Raw genomic sequence first — 20,810 nt, forward strand, 5'->3', positions numbered from 1 at the left:
CTTTGGTGGACTTCAAAACAGAAACCACCATTCACTGCCATTATACTGTACAAATTTCTATTCAAGATTTTTGGGTTAGGTTTATTTTTTTTATTTAATTTTTTTTTTTGCCAATACACTCCCCTGAAGCAATTGCCCCTATTTTCCTTATTTTTGACATGATATTTCTAGTTTGGTCATTGTTATTTTTTTCCCTCTTTATAGCAGAAAATTAAAAGCTAATATTGGTTGAATTGGTGGTTGTGTTGTTGATTCTGGGACAGAAGGTTGGAAATTCTCATTCTCTCCATGGTTTTCTTTTTCTTTCTCTTTTTTGTAAAATGTAATTCTTTACTTTGTCACCAGCTCCTCAACCCCAGATGGGTAGCTATGTAACACCATACCTCCTCATTGTATATATCAAAAGGAGCCTTTTTTTTAATCCAGAAACATACAATACAACATGCAATGCTGTGATAGTTTATTGATGTAGAAAGCAGAGAGATAACCATTTCAAAATAACCATAAGCTTTCAAACCTTTACTGAATGTGCACTGAAACTTATTTATCTTAAGGATAAAAGGTGCATACAGGTAAAATATGTGCAATATTAGTATTGCTCAGAAAACAGAAGTTTGGTATTTTGCTTGTAGGATCAGTGGACTGTGGCGTAACATCCTCTCATTCCACTTAATCTGGCAATGAAATCAGAAAAACATTAAGGCAACATACACAGTATAAATAGTACAAATGTCTACACATCATGTCTCGTTTTATCAGAGGTGTAAAATACTTGAGTAATTTTACTTGATTACTGTACTTAAGTATTATTTTGGGGGATTTTTACTTTACAATTAAAAATTGTACTTTTTTTAAAAAGTACTTTTTACTCCTTACAATTTTAGTCAAAAAGTACTTTTTTGGAGATCACTTCATTCTATTTTTCCTTGCTATTACCAAACCAATTGAATTGCGCTGATGCCTAGTTTAATTAAGTTTAGTGTCTAGTCTAATTTAATGAGATTTGTTTTCACATTTCACCAAATTGGTCAGACATGTTCATTGGTCCTTTGAAAGTGACGTCACGTCGCATCTATTACCACAATGCACAGCACCTTGACCTAGAAATTAGAGAAATTATAACAGTCATTCTCAGGGGGACAATCCAGCAGCCGAAGAGCATACCACCCCCGGGGGCCGCCATTGGCTAACAAGCCATCACCTGCTGTTAGCATTCCATTGACTTCCATTCATTTTGGTAGGAGTGTAACAGTTCACAAAATTCACGGTTCGGTTCGATACGATACACTTGTGTCACGGTTCGGTTCGGTTCGATACAGCAAAAAGAAAGAAATGCCAGAGAAATTTCCTTGATTAATTTTTTTTTTTTTTTTTTATTAAAACTAACATCATAAAGTATGATTTTTTTTTTTACTTTGAGCAATTCTGGAGCTATAATTGACTCTTCTTAGGAGCATATAAAACAAAACAGCTCCTTGGAAAAAATGAAATTTAATATTGTAATAGTTATAAACAAAGGTTTATTTTAGTTCAGATTAACATTTGAGGGCAGCAATTGTATTCATAATGTCAAAATAAAACCGACGTAATGGCATTGATTGGCATTCAATGGCATTGAAGGCATTGTAGCCTACTATTCCTGCCAAACTTCCATGGTTGCAGTTAGTGTTACTACAGTAAATCCATGGTGAATGTTGCTGATCTGTGGACACTGGATAGTTCATTCATGGCACAATGTTTCTTCCTGGTTTCCACATCAGCGCTGTTTGATCCGTTAATAACGGAGAAATGTGAATGTTTCTCACTAGATCTCGCAGCGATGTTATTACTTCTGTGGCGAATTCAAATGCTTTCTTTACTGGATATCTTATTAGCGCTGTGTAATAACAGTGTCGCTTGATCAAGATCGGCTCGCGCTGCACTGGTCCAAACTGATAAACGGCCCTTCAACCACACAATAACGAGCAGTTTCGTTCCTCTTGCATTACGTTTGCCATTTGATGTTGGGAAATGTTGTGGTTGTGCCGGCGTCTCTTACATTATGAGCGTGCTTGCCACGTGCAACACGCCTACATTTGAAATAACGAAATTTTGGTCGGCAGGAAAAATGGTCCAACGAACCAAACCGTTCTACGAATACGTGTATCGTTACACCCCTACATTTTGGCATCAATTTGACAGCGAATAACTTTACATCTGAGGCGTTTGAAGACTCCATTTGTCCATTGTTTATGGTCCAAAATCAGCCACAGGATCAAGAGCACCAGTGGCTGTACCTTAGCGAATTCTTTTCTTTTAGTGGTAAAAGCATGTTTAGTTGATTGTTTAAAGAATGTTGCATATAGGCATTAGACAGTAGTCTTATAGTTTGATAAATAAATACAATTAAATACAAACAGTTCTAAAGCAGGATAAAACCTTGTATGTGGTTCATTCACTTCATGATTTTAGAGATTAAAAGCTTAAACAAGAATCTCTAGTTTTCATTCTTGCTATTACTTTTACTTCTTTAATACTCAAGTACAATTTTAATGTGGTACTTTTTTACTTTTACTCGAGTACGATTCTGGCCAGATACTTTTACTTTTAATTGAGTAAAATTTTCCCTCAGTACTTGTACTTTCACTTGAGCAACATTTTTTTAGTACTTTTTACACCTCTGCTTTTTATTGCTCACCTGCAAACACCTCAACCTCACACAGAGTGAGATATTCATTGCGCCCAGGAATAAAAATGTTCACATATCGGCCCTTAATAGGCTTAAACTCAAATGTTTTTGTCTCTCCAAGTGGAATGGACACAACAGTCACAGCCCTGTGAAGACACACCGAGTAACAGAGAAATAGAGAGGGGCGTATCAAAACTGCAAGAAGCATATTAAATATACTTCTGTCAAAGGTAAGTTTGTATTGAAAGCATTTATTAAAAGTAATGCTATCTTATTTACTTTTCTAAACACTTGTGTAATAATTAAGAGAGAGACCATACTTACAGCTCATTATTGTTGCCATTATTGTCTAGGCTGTTGCCGATACGGATCTGAGCTCCATTGATCCTCTCTGCAACAGCATCTCCACGATTAGTGATGCTAACCCTGTTTACCTTGTAGACTATCCCCAAGTCAACTCTCCACCAGGGGTCTTTGTCCCCATTAGTCGCACTGCATGACCCCAGATTGAAATTTGAATTCCTGTTGCCATCGACAGCATTTTGAGCTCCTGCTTGAGGATATGTGGTAGACTGGACAGCTGTGGCTCTAAGAGCAAGATTCCCTGTATAACAAAATAAAAAAATAAAAATGTATATTTATATTTTTTTTACTTTAGTGTGCTAAAGTATAATCCCAATAAAATGGGCAAAATAATGCTAAGCTACGCAATTATATTTTTACAGGTTTCATCACAAATCAATGTGTCCATATAATTATTTATTTGTTTTACATGACTCTACAATATCCCTTAAATGTTTGTCTTGCTAGGAATATTCTTTCTTCACGGAAGCTTTGCGTTTATTACAAGCAACTTTATAAAATATTTAAACTCAAATCAATATTGAGTATCCAAATGTATTTCTTTTGTGGCTAGTAGCTATGTAGTTAGCCAGGGTCTTGATTACCCTGTCGGGTTTATTTTGTGATAACATCCGTTTTGATGTGCATTATCCCTTATTGATTTGCAAATGTTCAGTAAGAATATTAAACATGCGTTATTGAAAACATTGAAAGTAATGAAGAAAACTCACTTGGACCACAAACGTATGATGGTGTGTCCAATACTGTTGATAAAATAATAACTGTTATACACATTAATAAATACATTAATTCTATCCCAGTCGTCTTTTCTCTGTCCCTTACCTGCAAACACCTCGACTTCACACAGAGTGAGGATTTCATTATTACCAGGTAAAAATATGTTGACATATCGGCCATTAACAGACTCAAATGAAAATGTTTCTGTGCCATTAGGAGCAGTGAGAAGAGTTGCAACCCTGCGAATACATGAACAGTGTTAAAATGAAAACCAGAATCTACACAACACAATTCACACATCTAACAAATTTAAAGGTGCTATAAGCGATCTCACGCGTTTTTTAGGCCAAAACATTTTTTCCACATACCGTACACATCTCCTCACTATACGCTACCTGCCTGTCCCCTGGACACACTGTAAAAAAAACACGGTCTCTGCAGACAGCCCAGGCTCCACAAACTGCAGCAAAAAGAAACTGAGCAACAAACAGAGCGACCCGCAGCATGAAACGAAACAAACTGTTCCAGCCAATAACCGACAAGAATGATGTGGGGGTGGGGTTCGGGGGGTTAGTGCGCGGATGAGGAGGAGGGAGGGTCTAGCTAGCCTCTGTTTTGTTTGATAATAATTCAATCAACAACAAGAGGTTACGCCAACCGAGATCGCTTATAGCATCTTTAATTTTGCTGTATTGAAATCAAATGGTTTTGTATAGCACTGCTACAAGAAACAAATGTCTAATCACAATCTGAATAAAATGTTGAAGTACATCTCCATGGCTGTGGCTCACTGAGTGGTTGGTGTGTGGAGTTACAATTTTACCTCTTGTTTTACTAAACCAAACTGAACCTCTTGTTTTATTAAACCAAACTGAATATCATAAACATGGGAAGATAAAACAATTAAAACATATCTGGTTACTTGCGTAACCCATGTTCTCTGAATAGGGAACGAGACGCTGCGGATAGCGCAGTGGGATATTCTCTGAATGTGCCGATTGTCTGAAGCCCTATAGAATCACGCCAATTAAGTGGCTGATGGCGCTCGTGCAAGCTGGCTCTGCCCCGACACTCTTACGTCACATCATCATGAACCATCACACCAGCTTCCGTGACCCAGTGAGAAATCCAAAGCAAGCACCAAAGCAAACCAGAAGCTGGTTAGATTTTCTCCAACCGCCTGAATATACATAACTACAAAGAACGCACTGGGCAGAGCAAGTTAAGCTTCCTATCTTCCTCAGAAGAAAAAGGAGGAGGGTGGTAAGCGTTAAGGTTAACAACCTGAGAGCGGAACGCTGTGGAGAGAACCTTGGGAACATACCCTGGCCTCGGGCTCAAGGAAACCTTGACCAGGCTGGGAGCAAAGCTTTTTTTTGGGGGGGGGGGGGGACCGGAAGTAACGCGCTAAAATACTTCCGTTAGCTTCACATCGCTAAAATCAGATGGAACACTGCTTCGGTTTCTCCCACGACTTCAAATAAACTGAGAAGAAAAGTTGGAGAGCCGTCCAGAAATCGCTTTTATCTGCCCTGGCTTCTCATACTGAAAATCCACTCTTGGTCAGGTCTTTTTTTGATGAGGTGAGCAGAAATTCCAGAATTTTTTATTTTTTATTTTTTTGGGGGGGAAACCAGAATTAACGCGCTAAAATACTTCCGTTAGCTTCACATCGCTAAAATCAGATGGAGCACTGCTTCAGTTTCGCCCACGAGTTCAAATCAAAAAATTGCGTTGAATTATACTGAGAAGGGTCATAGCACTTGCATTTTGTTGTCCTACTGCTAGTTTAACTGCTTCTATTGCTCTCATTTGTAAGTCGCTTTGGATAAAAGCGTCTGCTAAATGAATAAATGTAAATGTAAATGTAAATAAACTGAGAAGAAAAGTTGGAGAGCCGTCCAGAAATCGCTTTTATCTGTCCTGGCTTCTCATACTGAAAATCCTCTCTTGGTCAGGTCTTTTTTTGATGAGGTGAGCAGAAATTCCAGAAGCTCCAGTCCTTGAATTATACCAGGTGAACCATTGATCCATAGATGGCGAGCCTTCCCAATGAGCCGTGAATCTCCACCACAGCATTCCGGAAGCCTGTGGTAGGATTGTGTCAGTTCAACTAACCGGCACCAACGAGATTTTCCCTGATGAATATTTACCTTGACTTCGACTATTTCCCTTGACTAACTGACTTGAATTCTGGATTTAACTTTGGAATTCCTAAGGAAAATTCCCAAGGAACATTTTCAACAAAGAAAGGACATTTTATTTTATTTTATTTTAAATTTATTTTGGGCCCATAGGTATTGTGAACAAAAATTGTTGTGAAGTGTTGAAACATTTTGTTGAACAAAGTTTACACATGTCAAACGTTACACCTGTGTTGCTTGGTTATTACTGTACTTCTCAGCTCCTACGAACCTAGGGTGTACATACTCTGAAGTGGGTTACACCAACAAAAGAGAAACCTTAAGAGTCAGAATCCGTTCCGGAGCTGACTCCAAGGGCTCGAAGGGGGCCTCCGTCAAACCCTCTAGGACGACAGATAGGTCCCACGAGGGAACTCTAGGAGAGCGAACCGGTTTCGACACATAACCCCATGCATGAAGGCCGAAACTAACCTCAGTTTACCCAGGGGAATCTTGTCCGATTCTCTGTGTGCTGCAATAGCTGCAACAAAATAATTCAGCCTCAATTATCACCCCGCAAGAACAATTACATTGCTTTACAACTATAGGACAAAAATAGTTAAATAAACTTATCACTTCATCTAAAACAACAACATGTTTATTAGATCCTATACCAACTAAACTACTGAAAGAAGTGTTACCTGTAGTGGAAGAGCCTCTCCTCAATATTATTAACTCATCTTTATCTTTGGGTCATGTTCCAAGAACATTTAAACTGGCAGTTATAAAACCTCTCCTTAAGAAACCACAATTAGACCCACATAATCTAGCAAATTATAGACCCATTTCAAATCTACCTTTTATGTCTAAAATACTAGAAAAAGTTGTGTCCGCCAAAGTGGGCTCTTTCTTACATGAAAATGACATCTATGAAAAGTTTCAGTCAGGATTCAGGCCGCATCATAGCACTGAAACTGTGCTCGTTAAAATCACAAATGATTTACTTTTAGCTTCTGACCAAGGCTGTATCTCAAAATTAGTTTTACTTGATCTTAGTGCTGCGTTCGATACTATAGATCACACAATACTCTTAAATCGACTACAAAATTATACTGGTGTTCAAGGACAAGCATTAGGCTGGTTTAGATCGTATTTATCTGACCGCTACCATTTTGTCTATTTAAATAGAGAAAAATCGATCATAACTCCAGTAAACTATGGAGTGCCGCAGGGATCTGTGTTAGACCCGCTGTTATTTTCAATATATATGCTGCCACTTGGAAATATTATAAGGATAGCATATGTTATAGATTTGAGTGTCATCAGCATATTTCATCACGGCCAGATGAAAACGCTAAATTATCCAAATTGACAGAGCGTGTTAAAGATAAAAAAGATTGGATGATGCACAATTTTCTTTTATTAAATCCGGACAAGACAGAGGTACTAATCATCGGTTCAAAAAACCACCCACAAAACCTCTCACAATACAACTTTAACATAGTAGGATGTCCTGTTACTTTATCCTCTACAGTAAAAGACCTGGGTGTTATATTAGACTGCAACCCGTCTTTTGAAAATCATATTTCATATGTTACAAGAACAGCCTTTTTCCACCTTAGAAACATTGCTAAGCTACGTAACATGCTATCAGTTTCTGACGCAGAAAAGTTAGTTCATGCATTCATGACCAGTGCTTGAAGTGGAGGGAAAAAGGTGCCGGTACTCTCTTGCCTTACTCTCACCGCCTTCACCCAGGGCCGGATTAACTATTTCCTGTGCCCTGTACAACCAGACTCAAGCCCCCCTGAGGGGGGTTCGTGGGCATGCTCCCCCGAGAAAATTTGGATTTCTCTGATCTACATATGTGCAATTTAGGACTTTTGAAGGCCAAAAAATTATAATAAATAGGCTCTTTAAAACCTTGTCATTAGATTATTTGTCAATACCTGCTCTCTCCTCATCTTCATATTTCTTTTTCTCTCAGTCTTCTTATCCTGGACTATTTCTTCCCCTCCTTAAGCTGAACTTAGTCTTTTCATTTTCGTCTGTGTCAATGACGAAAGTAAACATAGGCTCAAAAGATATTTATACGTTTTATAAATCATTTTCTTAGAAAAGTTAATTCACTCCAGGCTACCAGGAAAGCTGTAGCCTATGCCAGTATTGCCATTAGGAACCTTCTGCAAGCTTTGGAATTTGAAAACGTCTGTTTTTAAATGTTAAAAGTAATTTTAAATAATGCAAATTATATAATGTCATATTCTGTGTTCATTTTGACCACGAACCACGCGCTGTCACTTTAATTCAGCGCGTGCAGCACAGCGAAAATAGACTGTGTGGAAACGATCGTTGGACTGCTGTATATGCACCGCTCCTGGAACGCATTGCCGGACCGCATCCGCGTGCAGTGTGAAAGCACTAACTTGTTAATATGGATGCGGAAAAAAAATAAGCACCGCATACGCATTGCAAACGGAGTATATATGTGAAATGGGACGCTTTTTTGTCAGTGGTAGAGTACCGGCTACATGCGAGAAGTAGCGGTACGCAAGAAAACGTGCAGGTACGCTTTGGAGTAAAATGCAGAAGTGCTGGGGAGTACCGCCCCACTTCGAACACTGTTCATGACCTCGAGACTAGATTACTGTAATGCTTTATTAGCTGGTTGTCCTGCATCCTCAATAAACAAGCTACAGTTAGTCCAAAATGCCGCCGCTAGAGTTCTAACTAGATCAAGAACATATGATCATATAACACCAATTTTATCATCACTACATTGGTTACCTATAAAGTTCCGTATTAATTACAAGGTATTGCTACTGACTTATAAAGCCCTAAATGGCTTAGCTCCAGTCTATTTAACCGATCTTCTATCGCCCTATAATCCATCGCACTCTTTAAGATCACTAAATTCGAGGCTTTTGGTCATACCTAGGATATCCAGATCCACCAAAGGAGGGAGAGCATTTTTTACATTTAGCTCCAAAACTCTGGAATAGTTCCTGATAATGTTCGTTGCTCAGACTCGCTCTCCCAGTTTAAAACTAGATTAAAGACGCATCTCTTCAGCCAGGCATTCATATAATACTTTTAATCTTACAGTTCAATCCGACCACTAGTTCATAAACGCCAGATGAGAATTGGCCCCCGACTGAGCCTGGGTTCTCCCAAGGTTTTTTTTTTCTCCATTAGGTCACCTGATGGAGTTTTTCGGTTCCTTGCCACTGTTGCCTTTGGCTTGCTCAGTTGGGGATATTTTGGGATATTTAATTTAATTATTCAATCAACAATACTATTGATCAGCATTACCAAACGTGGACGTTCCACCAGAAACAAACATTGATGTATTGTTTTAATTTAATACTGTGAAGCTGCTTTGATACAATCTATGTTGTGAAAAGCGCTATATAAATAAACTTGACAAACTCTGAGAGTGGTGGCAGCCGCTCCGGAGGTAAACTTCTGCAGGCATTCCAGCACTGAACCAACAGGGCAGTTAACTGGGTTCCTATCATGTGCTAAGCACCATGTCTCGAAAACCTTCCATTTGGAGGAATATAGCCTCCTTGTAGAAGGGGCTCTAGCACTTGCGATGGTCTCCTGAATGTCAGTTGGGAGATCAAAACCTAATGCCGACGGCCAAACGTACAGTTTCCACATGTCTGGGCGAGGATGCCATATCCTGCCCTGAAGTTGGGAAAGCAGGTCTTCTCTGACTGGAACGGGGCTACCAGAAGGAGGCGGACTCCGCTCTCCCTCACTCTGGACAGAACCGCCTGGATCAGTTTGATGGGCGGGAAGGCATAGAGTTTCTGCATTGGCCAAGGGTGGGCGAAAGCATCTATCCCCAACGGAGCTGGAGGACTTAGGGAAAACCAAAGCGGGCATTGGGATGACACCTGCGAAGCAAAGAGGTCTACTTCCGCTTTTCCGAACACCTCCCAAATCAGGGCCACTGTCTGGCGGTTCAACATCCATTCCCCCGATCGGAGTTTCTGCCTCGACAGGAAATCTGCTGTGAGGTTCAGAATCCCTGGGCAATGTACTGCTCACAGAGATAGGAACCTGTTCTGAGACCACAGGAGAAGGTGACGCACATGCCTGTCCAGGGTGCGCGACCGAGAACCCCCCGTCGGTTTACATTGGACACTACTGCCATGTTGTCCGTTCTGACAATGACATGGTGCCCTTCTAGAAAAGGGAGAAAGTGATGTAAAGCCAGGAAGACAGCTCTCATCTCCAAGCAGTTTATGTGCCAAGAGAGGATCTTGCCGGTCCAGACCCCACACGCTGGTCTGCAAACCGCTCCCCAGCTGGTCAGAGAGACATCCGTCATAATCATCTGACGACGGAATACCGCACCCATGCTGACCCCTTTCCGAGGGGAAAGGTCCCGCCAAGTTGACAGGGCACGAAAGCAACTGCGCGACACCTTCAAAAGGTGAAGGGCTGGCCCCGTGGGCCAAACCCCTGAGAGCTTCATCCACCACCGGAAAGGTCTCATGTGGAGCAGACCCAGGGGTAGCACAGGGGAGGCTGCAGCCATTAGGCCCAGTAGCCTACGGCAAGTGCCCACAGAAACACGATGGCCTAGCGTGAAGCGGGCCAAACATGTCGTCAAACTGGAAATCCGTGCAGGAGCCAAGCGGGCCTGCATAAGAACGGAATCCATGTACACCCCCAAGAAAACTGTGTGCTGAGCTGGAGTAAGAATACTCTTCTCAGAGTTCAACCTCAAACCGAGAGACTGAATATAACGCAGGACAATGTCCCTGTGGTGGGCAACTAACTCCTTGGACTGGGCTAGAATGAGCCAATCGTCCAGGTAATTGAGAATACGGATGCCCTGGAGCCGCAATGGGGCCAGAGCTGCATCCACACATTTCATAAGCCTTGTTCGATTTCCCCCGAAGGAACCTCCTCTATCGCTCCCTTGAGAAGGAGGGAAGAAATTTTACTGCTGTGACCGAACCGAACTGTGCGAAGAATCCAAGACGATACCCCCGGTAAGCGCTCCCATTCTTGAAAGAAATGTGAAAGAGGAAGAGGGGTGTTGCAATGTACACGACATACCTGAGTGAGGGTGTCGTGTTGATGATCGTGGAGTTGAGTGGTTGGCCATGTAGGAGAGCACCTGGCGTCCTGACACGTGATGGGAGGCATCAATGCTGGGGTCGGGGTGACCGGGCCTGTCTGCTCCAGAGGAAAACGAAAAGGGTCTCTGAGGATGCGACCGGTAGTTATAAAGTGTGTCGGAGGTGAGGGGAGAGAGCAAAAGGCATCTCCTTCCTCCCGTGCCGGACTGAGCAGAGATGGTAAAATAGGGCCTGCACTTCGAAACACTCTGGGTGGCGAAGGTGACAGGGTAAGGGAAGGAGAGCTGGTTAGAGATGGGCAGAAACGCTTGCACGGTCTGTCCCAACCTCAAGGAAGTGGAGGAGCTCCCCTTTTTATGACCAGAGGGTCAGGAACGGCTCAAGGCAGCTGGGGCTGTCGGTTTGTCGGACGGCTTCAGCTGCAGACACTTATGAGGCCGTTGAGGGGGGAACGGGCAACCGTGGGCTCCCCAGACCGTGGAAGGAGGGAGATCACTTCTCCTAGAAAGGAACTCCGCTTAATGAGAGGGATGTTCTCTGGGTTGAGCAGGGGAGGGAACGGAGGATTCCCTAACCCTCCTGGGCATGAACTGCTTAAACGCGGCTGACTGAGACTTGGAGGCACAGAATTTCTCGACCACCATGTTGACCGTCTCCCCAAACAGACCCGACTGGGAGATAGGTGCGTCAAGGAGGAAAACTTTCTCCTTGTCACGGATCTCGGTGAGGTTAAGCCATAAGTGGCATTCCCCAGCAACCGCACCTGCCATCGAGCGGCCTACAGCGCGTGCGGTATGCTTGGTGGCTCTTAAAGCCAGATCCGTAGCCTTACATAGCTCTTTTGAAGCTTCAGGAGTCACACCACTACCCTCATCCATTTCTTTTAGGACATCCGCCTGGTAGGCCTGAAGAATGGCCATAGTGTGCAGGGTCATGCCTGCCTGTCCAGCCGCCATGTAGGATTTCCCGATAAGAGAGGAAGAAGTCCTACATGCTTTAGAGGGAAGGAGGGGACATGACTTCCAAGACTGCGCAGAACACAGGGCAAGATGGCTGGCCAAAGTATCCTCAACTGCTGGAATGGCGGAATAGCCCTGTTCCACAGAACCTACTAGGTTGGTGAAATCAGCGGCTGCAGCATTAGTGAGACGCACAGAGAAAGGCTGCTTCCAGGATCTGGAAATCTCGTGATGCAGATCGCTGAAAAACGGCAGCTTTCTCTGTGCTACATCTCTTTGTAGGCCGCAGTAGGCTGCGGTAGGCCGTTAGGCGGGATAACGACGTCTGCAAAAGCAGGCCCGAAATCCTCAGAGTCGGACGGCGCGGTAAAAACTACGTCCTACAGCCCGAAAGAAACCGCCTCGCGTGCTCCCGGGCTGGGGCATAAATATCGTGAGTGAACTCTACTGGCATGCCGCGCGTGCTCGGGAGAGGGAGGGAGAGAAAGAGCGGGGCTGTCTGCTCACACTCCACATCCTCGACCTCTACATCCGAACCCCAGGTCGTGGATCCTCGAGAGGCCTCGGGAGCGCGACTGGGGGAGACGAATGATTCCCTCTCAAAAAATGCAAGCCGAGAGCGGAGGGTTTTGAGAAGTAAATTGTCACAAATTTTACATTTAGACGATCCTAAAACGGCCTTGCGCACGTGTGAGAAACCCAAACACTTGACACTTACTGTGAGGGTCGTCGCTTGCAATGAAGCGAGCACATGGTGGAGAGCAACGTCAATACTCCATTGCAGCTTCACTGGAGAACTGAGTTCCACTTATGCAGTCGCTGAAGTGCAAGAAGAAATCCGTTTTTCAGGCTAGAAAAATCGAGAGCGAAGGGAGATGGCGCGCACGCATTCATGATGTTGAAACGTAAGAGCGTCGGGGCGGAGCCGGAATGAGCGAGCGCCATCAGCCAATGAATTGGCGTGATTCTAGAGGGCTTCAGACAATCGGCACATTCAGAGAATATCCCACTGCGCTATCTGCAGCGTTGAGTGAACCTATGAAAGAGAACATTTTCTTACAGCTCATTGTTGTTTCCTTTGTTGTCCAGCTTGTTACCAATACGAATCTGAGCTCCTCTAAGGCGATCTTTGCAACAGTCTCCACGATTAGTGATGGTAACGTTGCTTACACTGTAGACATTTCCAAGGTCAACTCTCCACCATGGATTAAACTCACTTTTAGTGAAAGTGCATGAGCCCTTCTTGTAATCTGAGTCTCTGTTTCCATCTATTGCATGTTGAGCATCTCCCTGTGGGTGGCCTAAGGAGGACTGCACAGCCATGCCATTAAGAGCAAGATTCCCTGTTCAAGATGATAGGAAATAAAAATAAATATTAATAATAATAAAAAAGTATAAGACAAGTTCAAAGCATTACAAATAAATAAATCACATTTTTAGTTACCATATGTCAGAATATAATTTTCATAAATTAATCGGCTCAATATGTAATGACACACAATGGTTACAGATTTTTTAAATCCAGGCATTTTTACTTGTATTATTCTAAACGTACCTTTGGAATCAGCGACGCACAGCCCAGTAAAAAGTGTTAGAAATAAAACCACACGTATGGCCATCCTGATATAAGACATAACACATCTCATATCAGCATATGAAAGAATCATTTTCAATTTCTCATTTAAACAAAGTAACAAACTGCTAATTAAGTGATAAAATATAGAAAACCCTCATGACTTAAAGTGAGTGTAACGTGACTAACCTGTCTCCGTTCTTTGGTTTTTAGATGCCTTTGCAGAGTTTGCTTTATTTTTATTTTATATCATCTTACTATGATCAAAATAGCAGCAATGATATATTTTCTAAATGTCAATCATTTAACAAACAAGTATTCATTACTTCAATGAGCTCATTATTGCGGCATTAAATTACATGGTTTAAATGAATAATTTTTTAGCTAACTGTGACCTAGTATATACATTTTAGTATATTTACATTTCTAAAATGCATAACTTAGACATTTACCCCTGATAACAGATCAAGTTGTATTATGGACTCATGCACTTTATGTAAATCTGCTTTGAATTGATGTTGTGAAAAGCGCTATACAAATAAACGTGAATTGAATCTTCTACGCCCATGATACTAAGACAATTTGGTAAAACTTTACAACAGTGTTATTATAGTTAACCTATACAAATGAACTTCTTTAGCTTTATTAAGGATTAATCTATATTTAATTTACACATTCATTATTTTTTTGCCGAACACTACTGTAAAACCTGAAGAACTATAATTTGTACCTTTATTCTATTGTATTTTTGTTATTACTTATAATTTGATCATCTTACCAACTGTTAAATTGTTAACTTTATTTAACATTAAATATCAAAATACTTATTTCGATCTCATTTAGGTTTCTCAATTTATCTTTTGGCTGCCTTATGATTTTCTAATTCAAAATTAGATCAAAGTTTAAGTAAGCAGATGCAGATCATGTGGACATCATAAATACTGTATATTATGATGTTTTGATTACATTCCCAAACCCTGAACAAGTGTACCAATGCTGTCTGTTGGTCTGCTGTACATGGATGAATGAATGTTTTTCTCTTTTGGAACTTTGTTATTTTGTTGTGCTTAAATATCACTGTACAAATTATTAACTTCCTCCTTTTAGATTAGTTTTGTTTTGAGAAACCGAGGTACTATAATGAAATCTACAAGCAAACATAAGATAATTTTAGAATGTTGGAAAGTATTATATATGTGTTATTTAATGCCATTTAAGATAAGCAATAAACACTATTGGCATGTCAAATTACAGTCGACGCTGAATCAACTGGCAGCCGAAACTTCAGTGTTAGAATGAACACACAAAAGCATTACTTAATATTTTAACCAGATTAGCATGCTAACAACTTAATGCAAATGTATCTTATGGTTAATCTAATATCTGAAGAGCCACATTAAAAAGAATGGCAACTGGTTAGCATGTTAATCATTAGTATGGCAAGACAAACACAGGCAGGGTCAACTTTGGAAAGATATTTCCCAGGAACGGTAGCAAAGGACACAATAAATCCATAGACACCAAGATCATGATTCTGATAAAACCATTAAAAAAAGATTAGCAAATCTTTCATGGTTCCGAAGAGGTGTACCAATTTTCAAAGTTCGGCCGAGATACAGCCTCTGAACTAATTTTAGGTCGACCATGTCAATTACACTACATAGAAGTTGACATATGAATAAATAAAAACCTGTTCAGTCATCCGATCAGATTTGACAAAATTGGACAATTTTAAGGAGTAGCAAAAAAACGTAATCCTGTACTTTTCAAAATTGCCGCTACTGTAATTGGTGGATTCTTGATATAAGATGTTTAATGTGATCAGTATCATAAGAGGAATCAGGTGTACTACGTTTTATTTTTCTAGATCAAATGGTTCAAAAGTTAGAACCATTTCAATGTAACATTTGAACTGGTGGTGGCACTATAGAGTTTGTCCTGGACACTCCAAAGTTTATCCAATTACTTTGCTTTACCATCATTACAAGTGTGCCAAGTTTCATAATTTTCCTACGTATGGTTCATATGGCTGCAATTGACTCACATTAGGGAAAAATAATAATAAAACTAACAGATTCCAATTATAATGTTAGAGTGTAGAAACATTCAACTCACCTGGAATTCATCAATGTATCAACTTCACAGAAGACCTTCACAATTCAGCAGTTATCTGCTTTTAAACACAATAATACTGTCACGGTGTAATACAGACAAAAGAATAATCAAAAGTTCCGATACAAACTTCTACTAACAATATAGTGCAAACAGATACAGACAGGCAGAAGGTACACATACCTTAAATATGACGGAGATCAGAGCAGGACTGACTGAACAGACAGAACTTAAATACAAACACAGATTACACTGATTAACAGAACACAGGTGAGACAGATGACAATAATGACTAAACAGGTGATACAACTGAACTGATAATGACGGTAACCGTAGAAACAAAGGAGTGGCAGGAAAAGAACAAAGGCAAACAGGAACCAATCAAAACTCAAACTGAAAGTCCAAACAAACGCTGCATGTGACAATTACGTTTTTATATAAACAACAAATAGCAATTGTTTATAAACAATTACTATATTTATTTGTTATCCATTATATTATTCATATGAGAAATATCATTCCCTGTCAAAACATTTCAAACCAAAAATGTGCTATTAAACATCGATATGAATATTGATACGAACCAGCAGTCTGAAGAAGATCTAGTTGAATAATATTCTGCTCAGAAATTTACACACACTCACACTTATTGTTCTTCTTAAGTTTTCTTATTCTTCTTATTATTATTCCCGAGAGAGAAATTTTGGCCAGCTCCTGCACCTAGGCCCTGTGAGACAGAGACACCGTTCTAACTTCAAATCGTACGGTCAGTAGGCTACCGGTGTAAGTTGCTCGCGAAGATGACATCAGTCAGACACAAGTCCATGTCGTTCGTCCGCCATATTGGATTGAACAGAAAGCAAAACTAAATTTTCTCAGGTCACAAATTTGGTCCGAACTTCACGAAACTGGACGTACATGATCCTTGGACCAAGCCTCACAAAAGTTACTAGAAGTATTTTTGATTTTCGGAAGCGTTTGCCCGTCACAGCCAAACGAAATCGGCGGCACAGTCACCAAACAGGAAGTCGTCCATATCTCAGGAACTCTGTCACGTATCGAAACCAAACTTTGTACATGAACTCGAGACTCCAATGTGAGGATGCACAAGATCTGAATTTTTCTTTTTCTTTTTTAAATTTCAGGCTAACTGACAAACCCATTTACCTATGTCTATGCAAAAGAGTTTCACCTCACACTTTTAATGTTAATGCATTTAGACAGTAGGTGGCACTGTTGTATTACATTTCACAGAGCTGCCAAGTCAGTGTATAGACTGCATTCGTTTTTACTAGGTCTGTCTTAATAAATGCAGGGCCTGAATTTCGTTTTTTAACTGGGAGGGAATTCCCCGCTTACACGGGTCACATGTGGGGGGATCTACAGATTATGGGGGGGGGGATAACTTTTGATGCATCGGTCTAATTTAATTATCTTCATTTATTAATATCTATAGATTTGTATACATGAATTGTGCATTTCCAGTTCTCAAATCAGTTAATAACAAAACAAAAAAAAAACTTTATACAAAATACATCATGCTCTTCTTTGCTAACCAAACAATTCATTGTCTGTGGCTGTGTTTGTGCGCGCAGGAAATATGCTGCGCATAACAATAGAAAACAAGGAGTAACGTGAAGTCACATGCTCAAACAATCAACAACGTCACTCTAGATGTGTAAAAACAAGTGGAAAGCGCGGGCGCTCCGCTGTCTCCTTTCCACAAGCGCTTGCGCTCCCGTGGCATCTGTCGTTGCTATGCAACCATGAACTGCGCTCTCCATGATGACAAGGAAGTATCAGCAAAATATTCATTGATTTCTAGCCCTTGCATTAGCTTTACTACTAGGTATATTTATGGAGATGAAAAATAATAAAGCGCCCTGTACGATCAGCTATGATCAGCTGTTTGGCCGAGCATTCAATGTTGTTACGCTGCAAGCTGATCAGTTGGTTCGTTGCTCTATCACTTGCACACCATAAAGAGTAAATTGTTTTTTAATGTTTCAATTGACATAATTTGGAAGCGGATAATTTCTTCACAAACAGCTCATTATGACTCAATGTTAGAATGCTGCACCTACACTCGATAGTGTGAATAAGATCAGCGCAACGCAGACCACTGCATTGACAAGGTGAAACATGAATGATCTGTCTACGGCCAGGGCTCAGCGGAGACAGAAAATGCCGGTCCAGCGCTGATTGAGGAATTACATTTGAAAATAAAAGACAGTTTGACATCTTTTTTCTCGCATCTGTGAATTTATTTTTTAATCATTTGTTCTGAGATGAAGCAAATATATGTGTGCGGGAATTTCTCACACTATAAAAGCTAACCTTGCGGGAATGGTTTAAATTATGCGCAATCCTCATTCCTGCACCGAAATTCAAGCCCTGAAATGGCAGCGGGATGTGTAACTCTAGCATATGGCGCATGTGTCATATAAAGTTAGGCAAGGCCAAACAGCGTTATCCATGTTGCGATTGCATCGCTAGAGTAAGCTAATAGTGAAACTGATAGCGTTTTTCATTTAATTACAATATGAGAACTGACGGTAGGCTATAAAAATCAGCGTTTCTGTGTAGGTGATGACAACCATCTTGACAGCAGCAATCAAAGCATCGCTAATTACGGTAGCCCTTAATTTGAGATAGTAAATTTGTTCCTAATCAAAGGGAACCCTCAACCACAGAACAGCTGGGTGAGTGTATTGGCTTATTGGATACAGTAAATGAAGACCGTCAACTTCTTTTCAATAGGCTACTATTTCATCACCCAAAACACTCCCACTCTCTGCTGTATATTCATAACCAATTATTTCAAAACCAACAACCAAGCCACATAAACAAGGCCATTGGCACTGGTCTACATTGCAGACATGTCTCTTAACGCACATAACTTTTCATCTTTTTGCACAATCTTGAAAAAAAAAGTACTATTGTTGAAATTCTCAGAACAAGCTAACTTCAACACACCCTTATCTACTACCTGCTAACGTTAGTGAACCGCACCCGAGCAAGCACACTTCGCAGTTCCTCCGGAAATGCATTCTAGTTGATTTTGTGCCTATACTCTTTATAACAGAAAATTAGAAGCTAATATTGTTGTTGATTCTGGGACAGAAGGGTGGAAATCCTCGTTCTCTCCATGGGTTTCTTTTTCCTTCTTTTTTGTAAAATGTTCTTTTGCAACAGTTCTCCCTGCTCTAAAAATTCTTCTTAACTTTGTTACCAGCTCCTCAACCCTAAATAGGTAGCTATGTAACACTATACCTCCTCATTGTAAATATCCAAATGAATCTTTTTATCCAGAAACATACAATACAACATAATACAAGCTGTAGTAATTTATTGGTGTAGAAAGAGATAACCATTTCAAGATAACCATAAACCATTTCAAACCTTTACTGAATGTGCACAAACTTATTTTAAGGATAAAAGGTGCATAGGTAAATGAAAAAAAAAAAAACCTGACCAAAAGTGCAATATTAGTATTGCGCAGAAAAAAAAAAAAGTAGTTGATTTTGCTTGTAGGATCTCACTTTACTTAATCTGGCAATGAAATCAGAAAAGAACAATTATTAAGGCAACGTACACAGTATACATAGTACAAATGTCTACACACCATCTCTCTCCTTTTATTGCTCACCTGCAAACACCTCAACCTCACACAGTGTGAGATATTCATTGCGCACATGTATAAAAATGTTCACATATCGGCCCTTAATAGGCTTGAACTGAAATGTTTGTCTCTCCAAGTGGAATGGACAACAGTCACAGCCCTGAGAAGACAGAGTAACAGAGAAATAGAGAGGGGTGTTTTAAATCTGCATGCAGCATAGGAGAGGAAGGATTTATTCAAAGCAATTTTATCTTTTTTACTAACTTTACAACCATTTGTGGAAGTATTAAGAGAGAGACAATACTTATAGATCATTATTGTTGCCATTTTCTTTATTTTCACAAACACACAAACCACATATCCATCTGAACACCAGAGGGCGTCACACACACCTGAACACCAGAGGGCGTCACACACACCTGAACACCAGAGGGTGACACACAAGCCAAATATGCCCCACTGCAGAAGTATAACACACATCATTCCAGGAAATCCCTTTTGGTCATCGCTGTAGATGAATAAACAAAAGATTGAAACGCTTTGATTAAACATGACTAATAAACACACGACTGCTGTATTAAGAGAGAGATAAATAATACTTACAGCTCATTATTGTTGCCATTGCCAAGTTTAATAATTTTCCTACTTACGATTCATATGGCTGCCATTGACTCACATTAGGGAAAAAAAATAATAAAACCAACGGATTTGAATTATAATGTTAGAGTGTAGAAACATTCAACTCACCTGGAATTCATCAATGTATCAACCTCACAGAAGACCTTCACAATTCAGCAGTTCTGCTTTTAAACAATATATTACCGTCACTGAGTGAAAGAGTGGAAGAGTCAAAAGTTCCAATACAAACTGTTACTAACATTTAGGAATGAGAATCTTGTTCATTGCATCTGTCACGTGACAAATGAACAAAAGACTAAAAGGAAGTTAAAGTAATTAGGGTCCCTATACATTATCTTTGACTGCATTATGATGATTTCTTAATTCAGAATATGATCAAGATTGTACAGGTGGATGTGTTCAGAGAATTTGCTTGTTAAGAGGAACATTTAACATTTAAAGCCCCTTAAATGAACAAAATGAATAATTCTGATGAACGAGATCAAACAAGAAAGTCAGTAAAACGACCCAAACTTCCAATCACTACTAACAATATGTGCAGACAGGCAGAAGGTACACATACCTTAAATACAACAGAGATCAGACCAGGACTGACAGAACAGACAGAACTTAAATACAAACACAGATTCCACTGATGAACAGAACACAGATGACAATAATGACTAAACAGGTGATACAACTGAACTGATAATGACGCGAACCGTAGAAACAAAGGAGTGGCGGGAAAAGAACAAAGGCAAACAGGAGCCAATCAAAACTCAAACTGAAAGTCCAAACAAACGCTGACATGTGACAATTACGTCTTTATATAAACAACAAATAGCAATTGTCTATAAACAATTGCTATATTTAGGGGAGAGCGGGGCACAACCTAACGCTTTTTGACTTTCTCAGTTTGTGTAAATCTACTTATGGTTCAGAGTATTTATTTTTTC

At 40.2% G+C, this 20,810-nt stretch overlaps 1 protein-coding gene and 1 long non-coding RNA gene across 5 annotated transcripts; both read right to left on the reverse strand.

Annotated features, from left to right (window-relative positions):
* Positions 1 to 446: 446 nt before the first annotated feature.
* Positions 447 to 15,868, reverse strand: LOC308697031 (uncharacterized protein). Of its 2 annotated transcripts, none has more exons than XM_081376079.1 (9): positions 15,798 to 15,868; positions 15,618 to 15,672; positions 13,485 to 13,549; positions 12,990 to 13,272; positions 3,854 to 3,987; positions 3,742 to 3,774; positions 2,993 to 3,272; positions 2,678 to 2,814; positions 447 to 674 (listed from the first exon to the last, which is right to left on the reverse strand). In XM_081376079.1, exons 2-9 carry the CDS (start codon positions 15,626 to 15,628, stop codon positions 670 to 672), a joined length of 948 nt encoding a protein of 315 aa, XP_081232205.1. In that variant the 5' UTR covers positions 15,629 to 15,672; positions 15,798 to 15,868; the 3' UTR covers positions 447 to 669. The 2 variants fall into 2 exon arrangements, with proteins under 2 accessions (XP_081232205.1, XP_081232206.1); XM_081376080.1 differs by having other exon boundaries at positions 15,618 to 15,675; positions 15,798 to 15,821.
* A 3,010-nt stretch (positions 15,869 to 18,878) lies between these two features.
* Positions 18,879 to 20,505, reverse strand: LOC308697033. 3 transcript variants are annotated; one of them, XR_014030884.1, is made up of 5 exons: positions 20,438 to 20,505; positions 19,984 to 20,036; positions 19,629 to 19,744; positions 19,264 to 19,396; positions 18,879 to 19,166 (listed from the first exon to the last, which is right to left on the reverse strand). It is a non-coding gene; the product is annotated as an uncharacterized lncRNA (long non-coding RNA). The 3 variants fall into 3 exon arrangements; XR_014030885.1 differs by having other exon boundaries at positions 18,948 to 19,166; positions 19,984 to 20,039; positions 20,438 to 20,461; XR_014030886.1 differs by having other exon boundaries at positions 18,948 to 19,166; positions 19,984 to 20,063; positions 20,438 to 20,461.
* Positions 20,506 to 20,810: the final 305 nt, after the last annotated feature.

This window comes from Scardinius erythrophthalmus, assembly GCF_964197995.2.
Source record: "Scardinius erythrophthalmus genome assembly, chromosome: 10".
Classification (NCBI taxonomy): Eukaryota; Metazoa; Chordata; class Actinopteri; order Cypriniformes; family Leuciscidae; genus Scardinius; species Scardinius erythrophthalmus.

Excerpts from the sequence above, each read along its gene's own strand:
- LOC308697031 (XM_081376079.1), bottom strand. Across the intron at positions 13,273-13,484 it reads GTGCGTCGCTGATTCCAAAG|GGAATCTTGCTCTTAATGGC; the intron begins GTACGTTTAGAA and ends CATCTTGAACAG. Across the intron at positions 3,988-12,989 it reads AAAGGAAACAACAATGAGCT|GGTTGCAACTCTTCTCACTG; the intron begins GTAAGAAAATGT and ends ATGTATTCGCAG.